The sequence below is a fragment of the Natator depressus genome, chromosome 16 (genome assembly GCF_965152275.1).
Source record: "Natator depressus isolate rNatDep1 chromosome 16, rNatDep2.hap1, whole genome shotgun sequence".
Lineage (NCBI taxonomy): Eukaryota > Metazoa > Chordata > Testudines > Cheloniidae > Natator > Natator depressus.
Genome location: NC_134249.1, coordinates 23,530,001 through 23,549,290, shown reverse-complemented (window position 1 = coordinate 23,549,290; position 19,290 = coordinate 23,530,001). Strand labels below are relative to the sequence as shown.

At 35.5% G+C, this 19,290-nt stretch overlaps 1 protein-coding gene across 2 annotated transcripts in view; it reads left to right on the top strand.

The window, feature by feature from the left end:
• Positions 1 to 19,290, top strand: part of DENND1A (DENN domain containing 1A) — a 373,522-nt gene that overhangs the window by 64,537 nt on the left and 289,695 nt on the right. For both annotated transcript variants that reach the window (XM_074973359.1, XM_074973358.1), the window contains exon 3: positions 18,025 to 18,068. In XM_074973359.1, coding sequence (XP_074829460.1) covers positions 18,025 to 18,068 — 44 coding nt within the window. The remainder of the gene's footprint in view (positions 1 to 18,024; positions 18,069 to 19,290) is intronic.

Genomic DNA, 19,290 nt, shown 5'->3' with positions numbered 1-19,290 from the left:
CAGGTTGATAGTTGAGTTTTGTTAAATGTAATCTGTGTGTAGGTCTTCAGGGTTGACATTTCTAAAAAACAGAGGTCCTTTCTAATCTGTATGGAGATTAAATATTTAATCATACTCTTGGTAAGAAAGCCCCTTTGTCTAGCATGTGGTGTGCCAGTTGGTTATCCTGGAGATGACGTCAGCGGGTCTGTCCATAGTTTTGGAAGCTTTCTGGGATATTTTGGGGGGTAGTCATATAAATTATTTGTAATTAGCCTTCCACTTCTGGAGTTTGTAGGGTTGCTATCTCCAATTTTGAATGTCCGGGTCGCTGCAGTTTTTGGGGTCTTCATATGCCAAGATGAGCAGATTGTTTTAAGCTTAAACAAACCCCAAACCTTACAACCATAGCCGAAGAGGACTGAACTCTGAATGTCTTCTGTAGCATAGACAATGAGAAGTCCTTGTGGCACCTTAGAGACTAACAAATTTATTTGGGCATAGGGGAGCAGAAGGGAATTTCTCCAACAAACATGAAAAGGTATGAAAGATAAAGATCTTTTATCTGATGCGGTAACATTATATAAGAATGAAACACTGGCTTGCCTTTCCAATTTTTGCATGATATTTATCTCTGAGCCTGGACATTTTCATATCTCTTCATGAAGCAAAGCACTCAACTTTGGTAGATGTATGTGTTATTCTGTAGAGTTGTTACTTAAGTTTAGAATTCCAGTATAAATTTTTACCTTTAATTCCAAAGATAAAAAACCAGTCATTAGACCAATTTAACACACACAGAGATTTCACTTACCATCCTTATCTCCAGTTATCATTTGTTATATCTCTTTCAATTGCCAAGGCAACAATTTTAGGTTGTAGAACCTTTCAGTTTTTTTTTTTTCCAACGTGTAGTAATTTATGTGCTTAGGTAGCAACCTATACTGAATTTTCTGTAGCAGATTATCCTTTGTCTTTGTTTAAAGGGGAAGTGCAGCTGTCTAGATTGGTATTTAATTCCACCTAAATGTTACACTTTGATTTCTTCAAGAAAGAGAAAATCTGAGTAATCCACAATAGTCAATTTAGTAAAAATATTCTGTCATTACCTTAATAAAACTATTATGAGTACTTATTTCAGTGTTTAGTGGAAATAAGATTTATGTGCTGTGCTTTAATTTTATATCAACACAATAATTTTCTACAGAATACGTAGTCCTTTAGTTTAGGAAGTTGTGGCGCTTTTAGAGTGTCGTACTTCAGCCATTTTCTGCTAATTATCTTTCTGCTGGTCAGTAGTTCTTGAAAACAGAAGATAAATTGGTAGATAATACTTGGTGTAAATATTGTTTGCATTAGCATCTGTCACAGTAGGAATGCAAATTGCATCTTGAAATAAGCAAGTTTTAATGGATACAGTGATCTGTAATATCTTCATGGTAAATTTTTTATTTAAATATTTTTAATCACAACAGAATGTCATGACATTTCATGGACAGCAAAATGTGGTCTAAATCATATTTTTCTACCAGTAAAGATTTAGGTATCCAAAAGGTTTTCATTAGAGATGGCATTGTTATTAGCCACACAACTGCAGTGTTGAAAGTGTGTGTATAAAATTTCACAATATTCAAAAAAGGTAACACGCGTCATAACTTGTAAATTTTGAAATATAAACCATCTGTTTTCAGACTGTTTATTCAATGGTATTGACAGTATGATAGTTAAGGAGTGCTATTTAAACAGTTTGGACTTCATGTCATTTGGTCCTTGGAAATCAGTGTGCATTGTTGCATATTAACAAAGAAGTAATTCTCTACATGGTTTACACAATTGTATGAATGTTGGGGAGTAAAGTTTTTTTTTTTTTAACTACAACACTTCAGGAACTGCTGTTTTCCTAAGACACTTTTGTTCTGAAGTTCTTTTTGAGTCAGTTCATATTAAACCTGAAAAGTGACAACCTGTGTAACAATGAATATGTTCCTACAATGCAATACTTGTATGTATTTGAAAAAAGCCTAATAGTATGACTAACTGAGTTTATTATGGTTGATGAATTTTAGAAATATAGATGTTTTATTTTGTGCCAGTTACAGGAAAGATATCCAGGTTGTAAAATACACTATGGAATATGGAAAATGTAATAAGTCAGAATAGACTTGAAGCATTAAATGAGAAGCAAATACAGTGGCAATATAGAAATTCTGGGAAAATGCTGATAAAATGAGACAAAAGATTTTCTGATAAGGGGAAGACTAAGTAAAACAAGAAAAATATTTCTTTCTTAGTAATTCCTCTGAGTTCTTTGTAGTGTAATTGATTACAGTGTATTTATTTGGTAAATTATCAGTGGTCATAATGTGTCTTTACATGAGTTTTCTGTGATGTAATATTTCTAAAAAGTACATTAAAGTAAAATATTATGTCTGGCTTTCTTCACAAGAACATAGCAAATTAAAAATTAGCTGGTTGACACTAGTAAGTAGAAAATATGACATGACATGTAATTACTTTTAAGAGAATTTTTTAGATGAGGTTTAAATAGAAGAAATAATGCTTATTAACTTGACAAAGTATTTGTACAAATTAGATTTACTATAAACTGTGACTGTACTAAATATATGTCCTTTTATTTTTGCTGTAAAAGCTTAGCTTGGAAAAGGTGTACTTTACTATGTACATTTGACCCTTTACCAGATGTAGTAATCTTTGGGAAGTAGGTAAGGATCCACAACGAATTTGAAATACATGTGTTGTAAATATTAAAGATGGTGAATGTTTCTTGTAAAAATGTCAAAGCCGTAGTCCCGCTGGGCTTATTTTGTGTGGCATGAGACTTTGCATTCTGTAAATGTAAGCTAAATTGATAGATTTATACTAGGACTAGGGTGACCAGATGTCCTGATTTTTGGGTCCTTTTCTTATATAGGTTCCTATTACCTCCCCACCCCCTGTCCCAATTGTTCACATTTGCTGTCTGGTCACCCTAACTAGCACCTGCCTGTGTCTGGTATTGTCAGATTCTAGATCATGCACTAACCTTCTTTGGATTATTTTTGCTGCATGTTGGATACAGGTGATGCAGATCTGTTGTATTTCTCAGGGTTTTTTTTACCTGCTGCAACCTTAAGAAAATCTGTTTTATCTTGTAAGCCCTGCTCTGTGAGGCATTGGGAGTCATGGCCTCTCACATTTAAACACTAGTGTGAAATATTAGTTAACTATTTCTCCCAACATTTTGGGGACAAGGAGGGCTTTGCCAGCTGCTGTTGAAGTGAATAGGCTGTCACCAGGCAACTCTGCTGTCTGGGAGTATAAATACAAAGAGCCTGGAAAGGAATGAGCATCACTATTCAAGGCCTGAACACTTAAAATATATCTCCATTAACTTCATATTCTGATTAGAAGGTTATGAGAAAATATACTTGTCAAACAGAAATTGAAAAGGTTCCTTTAATAAACTTTTATGTGGAAAGTTTACTTATAGAATATACTTCTGTTCAACATCTAAATGTAATCTCATTGCGTAATTATTACAGACAACCTGGAAATGTACAAAACTTGGTAAAAACATTAAAAAATGCTTCTTCCTTTCTTTATGGAATTTATGATTTTTGATGCTCTTGAGCATTAAATTAAAAGACTTTAGAAACTTCTGTGAATTTCCTTGCTAGTTTTAAACAATAAATGACTTATTTATTGAACCTGTTCAACAAAATGAGGGGGGAAAAACAGTTAAAAAAATATAACCTGTTGAAAAGCTGAATGTCTGCTATGGGTGTACTCAAATGGCAGGAGGTTGTGTGATGTCTTAGATTTCCTGTAATGCTGACTGTCTGGCTTAGTTGGAGAACAGAGGATTATGAAAGCTAACAGTTTGTTTGTTTAAGAGCACAGTAGGGTTCACTAAGAAGATTTGCCAACCATAACTTTAATATTTACTTGAGTCTATGACCAAATCTTTTTTTCATGCAATGGATGGTTACTTTGCAGACTTCAGTCAAATGTGATCGAAAACCTGTCTGAAATGTGGCTTGAAATTGGCCATGTTACCTTCTCGCTTTTTGATTCTGTACTATATTTGGTTCAGGTATAGATTGTGATTTTTTTTCTATTGTTTGTCAATTTAGTTTTCACACTGTGAAAAGAAAAGGAGTACTTGTGGCACCTTAGAGACTAACCAATTTATTTGAGCATAAGCTTTCGTGAACTACAGCTCACTTGCATCCGATGAAGTGAGCTGTAGCTCACGAAAGCTTATGCTCAAATAAATTGGTTAGTCTCTAAGGTGCCACTAGTACTCCTTTTCTTTTTGTGAATACAGACTAACACGGCTGCTACTCTGAAACTTTTCACACTGTGTGGACCTTAATCTTAAGCAGTCTGGGCTGCAGATCTTCTCCTTTTCTTCACCAAGAAATAAACAGTATCATCCCAGTCACACTGAACATGCTAATAGTTGAGGATAAATAGAGATCTCTATTTTGACATCTTATATCTGGTGGAAGAGTTGTTCTGACAGATACTAGTCTTTCCAACCCTCTTTTTTACCACCCTTTGCCTATATGTCTTCACTTATTGAATCATCTCTTCTCTTTTACCTGGCGATTCTTGGCCTCCTCTTGTTGAAGACTGATGTCCCTGTGAAAATTCATCTTATTCATTGAACTGTTGGGAGAGCAAGGACTCTCTTCATTCTAAACACTAGGTTGATATTGAAAACAGAAACACTGTTGTTCTTCAACTTGTTGTTTAGTTCTCTCTAAATTTTAAGCTGAATGGTATAACAGCTTGTCTTTACCTAGCCTGAAACTACCAACCAGCCTAATGTAGAGCCATTGAGAGCCCCTCTTTGCCATTAAGTTAAACGAAGCTCTTTCTTTCTCACTTATCCACAAAGATAATGTTGATTCTGTTTGGAAGTCCTCATCTTCCAGATTCTGTTCACAAGGCTTTCAGTATGTTTTAGCAAGGTCCCCGGTTGGAAGGTCAGGTTCTGCTGCTAGAAGCAGTGAAGATTCTCAGATGGGATTTACACTTGGCAGGATGTTATTGCCGGCTGGTAAGCTCGTTCATCTGCTGGAAAATGTACTTGAGGATCTAACTTGGTACTCAGAAGCCTTTGACATACTGAGGGTGAGTGACAACCTTTTGTTGAACCTCTTTAGCAGCAGAAAGACATCATCTTTTGCAGTCACTACGTGAGAAGGAGGAATTTACTGACAATGCTGTCTTCGCTGGGCTTGGCTTCTCAGAGTAATCAGAGGAGATAAGAAATGAGAGTTCTTAGTTACCTTGTGATAGCCTTGAATGATTTATGGACCTTCTCCAGATAGTCTTCAATTGAAAGCAAGCTTCCCACCAATGCAGGCACTCTTCAGTCCTCTCTCTTCGTCTTTGTCTTTGTCTGGTCCTGGCACAGACAGTCATTTTTTTATCTTTGCAAGTATTTGAAGAAAATGACAGTGTTCTCCACTGCATGAATAAGTCTATTGAATGCTTTTGCAATTTTTGTTCTGAAAGTTCTCATATAAAAGAACTGATAGTTTCCTATAACATCATTCCTTCTCCGACTCTGTTTTCTATTGACAAAGGTCCATACTTGATTAATGAGAATCTGTTGTAAATTAACAGCTTTTGGAAACATTATTAAAAAATGTAACATCTGTAAAAATGATCAAACCTGGGTCCTTTTTTCTTTTATAATTTTATGTGTAAATCAGAAGTATGTCTTTCAATTTTTATTCGTAATCTAAATAAGAGCATCATGAATGAGTAGTATGTAGTTTAGTGTCATCCTTAAAATGAATTGTTTTTGTGAATTCACCAAAGTGAACTAATTTAGTACCGTATGATGATAAAGGTCAGACTAATGGCCTCTCTCTTTCACAGTATGTACTTTCAATGTGGAAGTAAATTCCTTTTCAGTTTTGTTTGAGACCAGTTCTTGTGTGTTATTAAAATGCTATAATTATGGCAAATATCATGGACTTCAATTTCGTTGAAAGCCAAGACATAAGACGCATGTCTTAATGTTTGTCAGTGACTTGAAAACAATTGCATACTTATGAATGACAACATGTAGAAGAAGTGAGACACAGATATGTATGCACTTTCACCAATGAAAAAAAAACTACGATAACTTAATTTGCTACACTTCATAATATTCATAACTAAAACCAAAGCATTTTAATTTAACAATAATATTGGAGTATTTTGATTTTTTAAAATAAATGTTGCTATTTTATCTTAATTTGGGTTTCATTTAGTAGAGCATTGGAAATGCCTTGGGTTCAGAATAGGTGGTATAATTTGGTGGTGGTTGAAATGGGAAGTTATACTGCTAAAATCAGGAGTTAAAATATTGTTGGTTTGGCTCTGCTTCTGGGGTGTGTGCACATGCATGCATGTGAGAGAGACACAAACTACTCCACTTCATCAAATTGAAAGGTACAATAGCTTTACCTATTCTGGCCATATGTAATAGCTTATTTTTAAAGATATCATAGTATGTAAATGACACAGCTGTGAATTGGTATGACAAGTAGAGTTGCCAGTTTTAGTTGGAGGTTTATCACATGACATAATCTTTAATAAAAGATTAATTTTTAATTCCTGGAGACTCCAGGGCAATCCTGGAGTGTTGGCAACCGTAGTGATGTCATACCCGACCACGTGATTACAAATGTCTGACCTAAAACAGTCATTGTATGTGTATACGGTTTATACAAAAAAATTATAAAACTGATATAAATGTGGTTTTTTTGTTTTAAAAAGTCCATTGAAATTTAGCTTGAGGGCATAATGCAAAATATAGTACTGTGTTTTGGTGTCTTATATATAATAGGACTGTTACCTCTCTTGACAATTTTGGCACTATGCCTGGTCATACTAACTAATATAAACTGTTTTTAGTTTGGAAAAACATAGTCCATATCTTGAAACCATATATAATTTCAAGTAAAAAGTCATGAAAAGGTTGCCATTTCAATCAAATTACTTATTTAATAAGTTAGATTTTTAAGCTCAAAACTAAACTTGAAAACAACATATTAACAGAAAAACAAGACTATTTTAATAAGAATAAAACCTATGATCAGTAATTCCTTGAAAAGCTACTGAAATTGTGTGTGTGCCTACTATTGAACGCTTCCTTTAAATTCCATTTTTTTTTCCTTCCTCCCTTTTCCTCAAGCAGGTTTTTTCCTGTTCACTTTTGATACAGCTTCTGTTCTCAGTTGTTCCCACTTCTCGATCATTTTAGTTGAGTCTTTATGTGACACCATTTTGGATACAAATTGTAAACTTCATATGCTGCTTATGTATTAATTACAGTGGATATGAACTCACAGGGCAAAACTTTTCAACATTTTCTGAAAAAAATCACAATCCCTCAAACCACAGATTTTATTGCATTAATGTCAATGGCCTCATTATTTGTACAACAGCTGATGTATTAAGTACTTGTTGATTAACTTAATTGGTAACTGTACTACATTTGTAACAACTGAAAACAATCGGTCAGTGTCTGCTATTTATGCATAAATAGTCACATAGATGCAGATTATGTCTGAAGGATAGAATGTTAGTTTGAAAAGTAATCTGTTACATGAATGCTTCCATTGCTTGCCACACTCAGGTGGGTTATGTTTTCACGTATTGAATCTTGCTATATGTACTTACTATAGGTGTTGATAGTAGCAATTTGCATAACTTTAGTGGTTTGATGCTCTGAAATGGCTGGTATTATGAAGCTGTATTTATCATTTTTAAATACGGATAAATGCTGTAGTCATGTTGTTAGCGTAGTGTTTTGTTTAGGTTTTTTAGCTATCTATTACATTTTCTTGATGCCTTGTATAGTGTAAAGAACTTTATTTATTAAATGCTTTTTTGTGTTTATGAATTTGCAACTTGAAAACAAATGATATTTGTGGCAGATAGTTTCTATCTGAGTTTGTGTTCTGTTTTGTTTTTTCTGACTTTTGTATCCCCCCCCCCCCCCCGATATTATCTATATTTAATGCTGCAGCAATTTAGGGGCAGGTAGAAGTATTCATCTTTACTGGTTAGAGCACATTGAGGAGTTGGCAGATTTCAAAAGAAGTTTAAATACCTTTTTTGTTATGCAACAGTAAGTACTATAGTATGTGATGTGTCTCAAAATTTAACTTGCTACTCTGTGAAATGCGATCCCGTTTTATCTTGGAGGGCCAAAAGCATGTTAGTAACTAATTTCTTTCAGATCTTTGTGTCGTTGCAAAAATCACTATTTAATTAAGGTAGTACAAATCTACCTTGGTTATTTGTTGCTGAAACAGATTAGAATAGCTTGCTTTTCATTAGAGAAATCACAGTTCAGCGTTAATTTTTTTTGTCCGATTAACTGTAGAAAAAATTGTCCACTGTGCTATATGTACATAGAGAATAATGTTTCTTGTTTTTATAATTTGCACAGCCATTTAAAAAAACAATTTAAGAAGCCTTGTCTTTTGAAATAGTTAAATTTGCTTCTTAAAAATCACAGCTCTTCACTTGATTGTCATAGTGAAGTGTGGAAATGGTGCAGGAATAGCTGAGAGTAAAAGAGAAACATAGCAGACTGATATGCCACAGTAGCATATTCCCATCCTGTCAGCTGGAAAATTTAAATCAGGTTACAGCATGGATTAACATTTGGCTTGTGGGGAGGGGAAAGGTAGTGTTTTAAACTCCATGAAATTGAACAATGAGATTATATAGTTTACAGCTAATTTCAAAGTCCTGCTTTTGGCTTTTTGTTGAGCAAATTTTTGTAAGGGAGGGTAGTAATTGTATTAATTGATTGTCTTTAACTGTCCCCTATTTACTAAGATATTAAATATTTGTCTGAAATGGTGTTAAGTACACCATACTGTGTCTCCTATCATATTCATAGTTAACAGAGCAATATTATATGTTCCATTGGGAAAAAATCTAATTTAATAAAACATGTTAGTTAAAAAATCTAATTTAATAAAAACCCTTCTTATAGAATATGGAAACACTGTTTTTTTGCTATACATTTGTATTGACTCATAAAATGTATAGGGTGAAAAAAGCCGGAGTACTATCCAGATAATACAGGGAAGTTAGTTGTGTCATTTCTTCACTGAGAACAAACAATTTTTTACTTCATGTAAAAATATTTTTTTATAATTGATCATCACTTGCAGTGACAGACACTGTAATCACTTATTACAATGTGTGTTTCAGCTCTATGGGGAGGGATTATTGTATCCACCTATAATTCTTTGAGTGAAAGAGCAGTAAAAATTAAATAGAGGTAAAGGAAATCTTATATTTATTTTCAGGCATGTGATCTGTGTGTGTGTGTGTTTGTTCTTCTTTTTGCATATTAAGTCCATTGCAATTCTTTCCCATTGGTTCTTCCCTGGAATGGGGTTTCTATGCAAATCATAGTTTATAGCAGGGCACTATGTTTTGATTTGACAGCAGCTGCTTTTTGTGATGTAAGCTGCATTCCTTGGCAAGAGGACTGAGGTGGGGACACATCATTTTTGTAATTCACTTTGGGAAAATACTCTTGTCTGAATTTACCAGGCAATTCATATTTTACAGTGTAGAGGAAAAATATTTAAATGTCAAATATAAATCCTAGAAAATAGAACAGCCTTTGTTTCATTTTACTCAATGCAACATTCTTAGTTGAAGTCTCTAACTTTTCTGTTGGTACACAGACATGCATTTTGGAATAGTATCATACGTATACTTTCCCATTCAGAATTGTGTTACTCCCTGACAACTTGTAGCACTGCATTTAACCTTACAGATTATTAATATTCATCTGCAGGTATATTCCTGAGAAACTTTCAGATATTATCTTTATTTAAACATTCTCAGGGATAAGTAGATACAATCTTTAATTACCTGAAACTTTTAGTTTATCTTCCTTAGTTGAAAAAAGAAAATCATAGCTAGTTCATAAATTTGTCTCTGCTAATTCAGCTGTTTTATAGGTTCTTCATTACTTCTTTACCGTTGTAAATAATATTCTGGAAAATGTTTTTTTAAAAAAGCCCAGTAAGTATTGAGACTTTTTTTCTCCTACTGTAAACTTTGTGTACCATAATTTATGTTTAAGCACCATTCACCAATAAGCCTAAGGCGGATTTCAGCTTTTGGGAGCCTGCGTAAAATAATTTATTGTGTCTCTCCAGTAAATACGGGCTAAACTCTCTAACTGTACTTTCTATTAATTAAAACTCAACTGGGGAAACCCAGGGTATCTTACAGGTATGAAGTATGATGAAAATGTGGTTTTAACCTGTAGAATAGATATAGAAAAGAGGAAAACTGTGGGGCTTGTTTTATTTTAACTCTGTGTTGGAATTGTGACGATATTGACCACTTTCTGCACAATTTTAATCTTTGTCTGACTATCATGTGTCCCTGATACTTTTGTCCATATGTACGTTTTGTTACTTTGCATTGATCTGAATGTGATCAGTTTTAAAAAAACATATTTCTGCATTATCCTACCAGCCTATTTCATGGACATCTGTGAAAATTTGTGTTCATGAACATCCCTAGAATTCCAGGCCTACCAAAGTTGTTAGTTGTTTTGGTACCTATCTGAGGATTTTTTTTTTTTTTGCCATGTCTTTTTAAGCTCCCTTCATTGGCACAGGCCCAATTGTCTTGTGCAAGTAAATTTGTAGGTGACTGGCACACTGAAAATCTTCAGACCCTGTGATTTGCCATAACTACATTGTAGGCTAGATAAAAGGTTTTCAGGATCTCCGCTCTCCCATGCTTCTGCCAGTAAATTCATTCCACCCGCCCTAATTGAAGGCAGGTTTTTAGATTGTAGTGGTCCCTGCCTGAGCAGGGTTAGAACTGAGAAATGTTAGAATTCCTAATTGAATTGATGCTCACTTGGAAGCATTGAGTAGGAGTGATTACCATATATTGAATTGGGAAGGCTTTTTCTCCTTGTCTGTAATCACAGTTGGGAAAAGCCACAGCCAATTTTATTTATTTATTGGTAATTGCCAGGGACAAATAGCCAGTAGGCTGTGTGTTCTAAGTTTTCATGTTACCCTAACTTTATATTCATAGAAGTAATTTTCATATATTTGCTTGAGCAGATGTAATTGATATCAGTGCTGGTAATAGACCTCAGTGGTGAAGGTATGTCTGAGGAATCCCCCATTGGTGTGTGTACCTGGTTCCCTATGTGCTGTTATGGGTACTCTGTCCATGGTGGATTGGGCCTTGCGTGTGTCAGTAGACATCCTGGACCTATTTTGATCCTATAGAGAAGGTTGGCATGCTGGGTAATGTTTTCAGTTTGCTTTGCAGGAATTAGTTTGTAATAAGGCGTTTAATTCTGAATGTTGTGAATTCAGGTGCATAGAATCCAGAAAGGGTTACTCTGCACTTATATACTTCATGTGTTTAAGTGTCCAAGATAAGATTTTTTTAAAAATGCAATAGTTTATTAGCACTGTAGTACAGTAGATCCATAGTGTGGTAAATATATTCCTGCAGAATTATATTTATTTACCCATCTGGAAATCAAGTGCCAGTTTGGGAAAGAAAGGTTAGTAATAACACGGAATAGAAGAGACAGTAAGTGTTATGAAGTGGCATTTCCATAGGATCATTGTATCTAAGTTAGGCTGTGTTAGTTCTGGAGTTCCATGGTCTCAGAGTGCATTTTATCAAGATGCACAGGGATTTATTTATACAAATAAAATAAATGTTGATGATGAGCACTGCTCCAAAACCTCTGACCTTGTGGTTGATGTACCGATTAACATGTACATGGTGCTTTCTCTATCCCAGTGATTCTCAACTTATTACACATTATGGGCCGCAGGAGCCAGGTGGGAGGGCAGTAGCAGCCCAGACCCCAACTGGCTGCCTGCCCTAGACCCCCACCGTGTGTCTGCCCCAGACCATGGAGCCTGTGGGGCTGACCAGCTGCCCTGATTCCAGATCCCTGCTGTGTGGCTGCTCTGGACCCTGGAGCCTACGAGGCCAGGCAGCTACCCTGGGCCCCCAGCCCCATGGGGCTGGCCTGGACTCCTGAGCTCATGGGGCCAGCCGGCAGCCCCGCCTCCTCCCCCACTGCTCTGGGCGGTGAGGCAGCCTGGACCCCTCCACGTCAGGCAGCCAGGAACCTGGTGGACCCTGGCACGCAGGCCGGCCTTTAGCACACAGCTGAGCTGGGCCGCAGATGTCTGCTAATTGGGCCGCATGCGGTCCACGGGTTGAGAACCGCTGCTTTATCTGTAAGTGGCTCTCTGGTCATAACACCATAGTATGTGCACATATAATACAATCTTCTAATCTCTGTACATTGTTGAAGTTTTTTTCAAATGGTGATGGACTTATAGTGGAGAAAAGAATTAAAGTAGAAATATAATGCGATGTCCTCTTTTCCAGTGTGTGGTGTTTTCCAAATAAAGATATAGAATGATTAATAAAATGTTCCCAGACCATTTAAAACTCAGAGCAATGGAGCTGACGTAATGTAATACACAGAGTACTTGTAAAAACATACAGACACACAAGTGAATTGCTGCCAGACAGAGAATATAGAGTTAGTTTGCTTAACTGCAGGTTGCCAGGTTTTGTACATATGCCAAGCTGGTGCTGTTAAGAAGTGTGTTCTGCAAAGCAAATTGTATACAGAACCTTTATATTTCAGCATCTTTATTAACAAGCTTCTTGGTGACCTTGGGCTTGATCTTGCAAGGTGCTTAGCACCTCCTGCTAGATATTTAGTGCCCTTGGTTCCCATTGAAACCAATGGTCTGACAATGTTCTGCAGGATCAGTCCTATTCTCAGCAGTATGATTCATAAGAGTTGTTGTAAACTGTATAAAATAAGTTGTGTTTACATGAAAACCTAAGTGAAATTTATTTAATTATAGGCAACTGAATGGCTGTATGAGATTTTATTTAGGTTATCAAAACTTCTTGTAGTTTATAGACATTTCGTGAGCTCATTTTAGCAGAGCATGTAGAACTTAATTACTTTTGTGATGTAAAATATAGTAATATTATAACCTGTGAATGCAGTTTATGTACTATGGGTGAAATTCACACATGCCTCCGCCCCCCTTCTCCCTCCAACACATCCTGACTGTAGAAAATGGATTGAGTGATGGATCGCTCCTCAAACTGGGAAGGGCTGTGTGGTGGCAGCATAACCTCTCATAAATTGCAATTCCAGCCAATAAGATAGAATATTATAGTTTATATAAGGTTTCTAGGCCACCAAATCTTAATGTGGATTTGCTAGTCCTCCATTGGGTTGCTGCCAAACAACCATATCATCTGCTCCAGCCTGTTTGGTGCAGTGTTGTTGTTGCTGTGTTGGCTCGCCTTGTCTCTCTAATAACCAGCCTGTTAAGGTCAGACACAAAGTCCCCTGCCAGAATACAGAGGGTACAGAAACCCCTTTGCACTTCTAAACACTTTGAGGGCTTAAATGGTGCAGAGAGCCTTGTAATGAATAGTTCTCTGCATTTACCTCCAATAACTTTAAAGAGCTAGGTAAAATTTTTTATCCTAAGTTATGGAAAATAAAAAACAAAAAATGTCTTTGGATAAATAGGAGATGAAAAATTAGAACATTGATCATAAGATAGAGAACAGGATATTTAACAAAAGATTGCTGAGTGTACTTTAATATTCTGCTTTCCTGATGTTTTAAAACATTGATCCCAGGTTATGTTGGTGAAGCTGCTTAAATTATGGATTTTGGTAATCACTCTTCACGGCCAGTGTTTTTGTAACTTTCACATATTTTATTACTCAGCTTATTGAATACACAATACAGTTTGCAGAGATTCTTGAATATTTACCCAGAGTACATGTATCAGTATGGTATGCTGGATAGTTTAATACAAAGCAAATCAAAGGTAACCTGCTGTTTGTGTGTTGATTACACTTGCTTGCTTTTTACTAATATTTTTATTATCCCTAAAGACTAAATCCCTAATATCACTAAATATTTTTGTAAATTCAGCATTTCCAAAGATTAAGTACTTTTGTCACAAATCAACTTTACATAAAACTGTCATCTAAAATCCCAGTGCTGTTGATCTTCATAGGTAAACATTATGTATCTGGGACCATGTGTACATTAGAAGTGCTTTGTGAGTATAGGTATACGGGTGTATTTTACCTGCAGACAGCTCATACTGTGGATGACTCTTGTACCAGCAAAACTGCATTTATTCCAGCCATGCCAAATGAAATAAGCGATACCGACATAACTATATTTTTGCCGATATAATTGCATCTACACTTAGGGGTTTGGTTGGCATCGCTTTATCGGTCAGGGACCACACCCTCTTCATACCTCGGATTGACATAGCTATACTGGCAGAAGTTTATAGTGTAGATATGGCCCTATTTATGGCAATCAATAATTTTTCTCTTTTATAGAGATGCACTATTAAACATTTGTAATCTATTTTGGTTAGTTCACATTATAGATCCCTTACGGGGCTTTACTGGCCAGCAGGCAGTACTCTTGCATCTATCAGGTGATTATCTTCTGAGAAAAGAACACAATTTATATGCATCAATTTCAATGTCGGTTGGCACAGTGTTTCATTAAGGCAAAGTCTGTGCTTAGTTAAAATCTGGCAGATCTGCACCAAGAGATCGCTGCCTCTGGTTCCATCAGGGTACTAGCGTTCTGCAGCACAAAGAATGTAGTGAGAGCAGGGATTTTAAGTACATGCAGCTATTTAAATTCTAGTCTGGCTTTCTCTGAGTGGTGGAGAATAATTTTGCCAAACCCTATTCAGCGTGTAGCCCAATCAAAAGACACACAGACTTGAACAGGCATGTTGAAAAAATTTAGCTCCGCTCACCAGCACACACACACACACACATTTGGTGCATATGTGGAACAGAGAACTGTTTAAAAATCTGCATTTTAGAGAGCAAAGACTATTTGATCTATAGGTAATAAACACTGTCTGTGGTCTCCAGTCACTTGTACTTCACCATGGCCCGAGACTATTTCTGGGTGTGGAACCCCATAAAATGTAGGCTGCCTTTTCTGCAGTCATGCCTCCACTTATACCCCTGACTACTTCTGAGAGGGAAAGCAGGATTGTTTACAGGGAGGGAAATATATAGGTTTTTGTAAAAGTCAAATATCAAGGTAAAGACTTAAAGCCTATGCTGTTCCACAGACAAAGTTAAGATACTCTACAAAATCCCTTGGCTGGTGTTTCTGGAGTATTGATCTTTGGTTGTCTTTAGTCATTTTTAAATGACTTTTATACAGTTGCAGTTTAATGGGGATGACTTCTAAGAGGAAGTAAACCTCTAAGATATCAAAGCACTAGCAAAAACCATTAAAATCTTATTTGCTCCATGACAAGTGCCTTAGGTGAAAGTAGATCTTGGCCTATAATAGCAACATGTTTGCTGACATACAAGGTAATTCATTTTGTTGGAAGGATGGTTTTTGATGCAGAATTGCTTCCCAAGGTATATGTAAACATGTGGAATGTGAAATCTCTTGAACAGTGAGTATGTGCTTAGTTGAGGCCTTTGCACCAGTAAGTTGCTTAAGTAGAGGATCTCATCCAAGAAGTAAGAAGTATATATGAATTTTGATAAATATTATTGGAATCTTGGGTTGGCTAGTAATTTTTTAAACTATTATTTTAGTGGAGAATGTGGCTTGGAATTTCCGAGAGAGCCAACTAAAGAGCAGATACCTTTTACTATGTGGCCATTAAAGGAAGTGTGGAATAGAAATTGTACGTGACGTGAGGGTTTTGGGTTAAATGTTGTTGGTTATAAAGTTTGATCCACCTTGATAGTGGAAAGGTCTTCTGTGTACGTGGCAGGACCTCTTGGACCCTAATTTTAAAGCAAGGTGGCAAACCATGTGTTATGAGAGTATATTCCTTTATATCTTTTGGTGATTTTAACTGTCTCAGAAAACATGAAGGCCAAAAAACATTTATTTTGATAAATGTGTCTGTAAGGTTTGTACATATCCCCAGACAAACCTGGGCAAGGCAAAAAATTAAATATGCTCAACAGGGAATTTTCTCAAATTGGGAACAAGATGGCATGTTTTACCAGAAAACTGTTGTTTAAATGAGAATACCAGTCCCCTATTATCCCTTCATCCAATTTTATAAGATGTCTAATTCCCTAGATTCCAAATTAGGCTCCCCTCCCCCTCAATGCATTTCTAGAAGCTCATGAAAGTTTATCTTTAAATGTAAATAACGTAGTTCCTTTTTATGAATATTTAAAATAGAATGTCCATCATAATAGTCTGCTTGATTCTGGTTGTCAAATCTGCAGCCTACTAATAAATAGTGTGTTCATATTTGTGAGATGTGGAGATGTTGTGTTCTGTGCAGCATACTGAAAACACGTGTGTGTGTGTGTGTGTGTGTGTGTGTGTGTAATCTCATGTGAGTAAAATTATTCACAGATATTCAAAGGATTGGACCCTTAAAATATTTTATATTCATCTATATGTGGATTTGAGAACTTCCCCTCAAAACTGAGGACATATTAGAACCTGAAATCTTCTGTTATTTTTATATTAGTGGCTTATTTTATTTTTGCATTTCACATTGATTATATTTGTACTTGTATTCTGCTTGCCTATAAAGGTTTGAAAATATAAAAATCAGAGTGAAGTATTAAAATTACCTAAACTTCTAACCATGTAGAAAATTTAACATAAGAAGTTATTGTTAACTTGTTCTTAAAATATACTTACTGTGTATTTTAATTACTTTAGTAAAAGTGAATCTAGCTTCATGAAAATTTTGCATCTGTTAGCAATTGAACAGCCAATCAACTAATGCATTAGTAAAACAAACTTTGCCAGTGAGAAATCTAGGGTGGGGACCAATTTTAAAAATAAAAGTATATGGTGTATATGTCATAAAATGATTCTCTTCCCCTCAAGCCCTAACTCCAGTGCAGTATAACAATAATTGAGCAGTAAAGATTGTTTACAAAACCTTACTCCCTACATAATGATCAAAACTTGTGGAAACATTTTATAAAAAGTCAGGCATCTGGTAACAATGTATTCAACATGCTAAGCTTCAAACAATTGAAAATGATCACAATTGCACACAAATGTTAGATACTATACAGGATACTGATAACTTCTTTGAATAAGTAACGAATTTTTTCCGGGTATGATATTTTAGACACTAAACAGTATCTAATTTTTATCTACTAATTTTCATAATTAAAGAATGCACTGATAATATAGAACTTGGCAGTCTTGGAAACACTCCTTAGAAAAACAGATGGCCTTGAAAGAGTTCTGTTTTAAATAGACTGTTGTATAAATTATTTGTCTAGATTTTTTTGTTTTTTCTTAACAAGTCTAATTGTATTAAATAGAACATAACTTCATATTAGGTTGTATTACCATATTTTTTTATACTGACAAACCTTTGTCTTGATGTGTACTATCATGAAACATTTAAAATTTGTTTCCAAATGAGCAGAGATGTTCACGGCTACTTTAATTAGTTCTTTCAAATTGTTGATAAATATTGTTATACGTTTGCAAAGGAGTGTGCTTTCTCTCCCACTATGTAGTTGAGTCAGCCTTGAAAGAGCTGTGATCTGGTCCCACTTAAAACTGTTTCCTATAGAGGTTTATCAACCCAGTGTCTGTAGTTGGCTAAATGAGGTATCTGATTAAAAACAAAAAGTCAAAGCACATTTGGAAACTGTTTTCTGGCAACACATGTAGCTGGCAATTTGCAGCTAGTAAGATTTTTGCATTAGGTAACAGCCTAAAGTTAACAGTAGCATTGAGTCTTTTTATTTCTTTTTTGTCTTTCTCGAAGAGAGTAAAGGAAGAGCCTTGAAGAGTCCTTCCTTGCTCTTATCAACATTACAGCCTCAGCTGCCCTCCTTGGATCCCCTGCCAGGGTTGCTATCATCTTCTGATCAAATATTAATGTGTGATTCTCTGCTTGCTCACTAATCCAAAGCCAATTAATATTATCTGTCAATTATTTACAGATCCTGAGGTGCGGAGGAAATTCCCAGAGGACTACAGTGACCAGGTTTGGAATGCGTAATTAATTTTTTACATGACAAAATTTATTTCAGGGTTGTTCGACATATTATTGCTGTTCTTTTTACTGAGAGAGATAAATGCATTTTTAGAAGGAAAGAGAAGCCATAATTAGGAGCTGAGGATAAAAAAAAATATGTGTTTGGAACTGGAACTGAAAATATTGTTAGAAGAATTTTGGATCTCAATGAGATCCTTTTACAATCTAATCTTTACAAGCAAACATGAGAGCAGGGAAGAAAATTAATTAATAAATTTCAGTTTTTGCCTGGAGGTGCCATAGTCTACAGTTCTTTTGGCAATCTTCATCTCATTGTCTGAAAGTTTATAACTTTATTTAACTGGGTACCTGGCACTACAGTACATTTTTAAAATATTTCCCTGATAATGTAGTCTTTAAGTCTATTTCATAGTGATGGTATAAAAATGTGAATGTGCATATAGAATGCATGGGAATTTTGCATTTAGCATATAAACAGAGTGAATGGGAATCCTTCCTAGGACTTGTTAGCTGAGGTTATAGTTGTTATAACTGAATGCTACTCCAGATTTTGTTGGCAACTTCTGTATTTTACTATATCTCATTAGGAAGGGATTTGGGGGGAGGAGGGATTATTTTTGTGGTGTTCATGAATGGCACTGAAGTTAATGCTCTGTTGCTGTTTGCCTAACTAGCCCTGTTTGTCAGAAGACTGCTTAAGGCAGCCATTACCACTTGATCTGGACTAAAACTTGGTCTTTTATCTCTCAAATTCTCTTTTTTAATTTTTGAAAAGTGCCAGTCAAAGTTATGGTGCTATATAAATATTTAATATAACAATAAATGTGGCCTAAATCAGTGTCTGCTTTTAAATTATGGGGTGTAGAGTTATTTGTTTAAAATCTTTTTAACCTTTTAAAATTACTCAGTGTCATGCAATATGAAATTTTGTAGGGATTAATCTATGGTGGCTGAGCACGTTTATTAGACAAGATAGCTTTTAGGGGCAGGGACAGTGTCTCCGTGTGTGTTTGTACACTAGTTAGTACAATGGGGCCCCGGTCTTCTTTCAAAGCAACTATTCAGCACCCTCAGTGACTGCTTCTCATGAGTTTTTAATAATAGCCCTTTTTCTATATGTGAACCATGAGGCTGCAGTTATGCAACAACTTTTATTTTTGTAAATATGCAATTCCCTGTTGCTTCCTTCTGTCAATAATCTATGAATAAA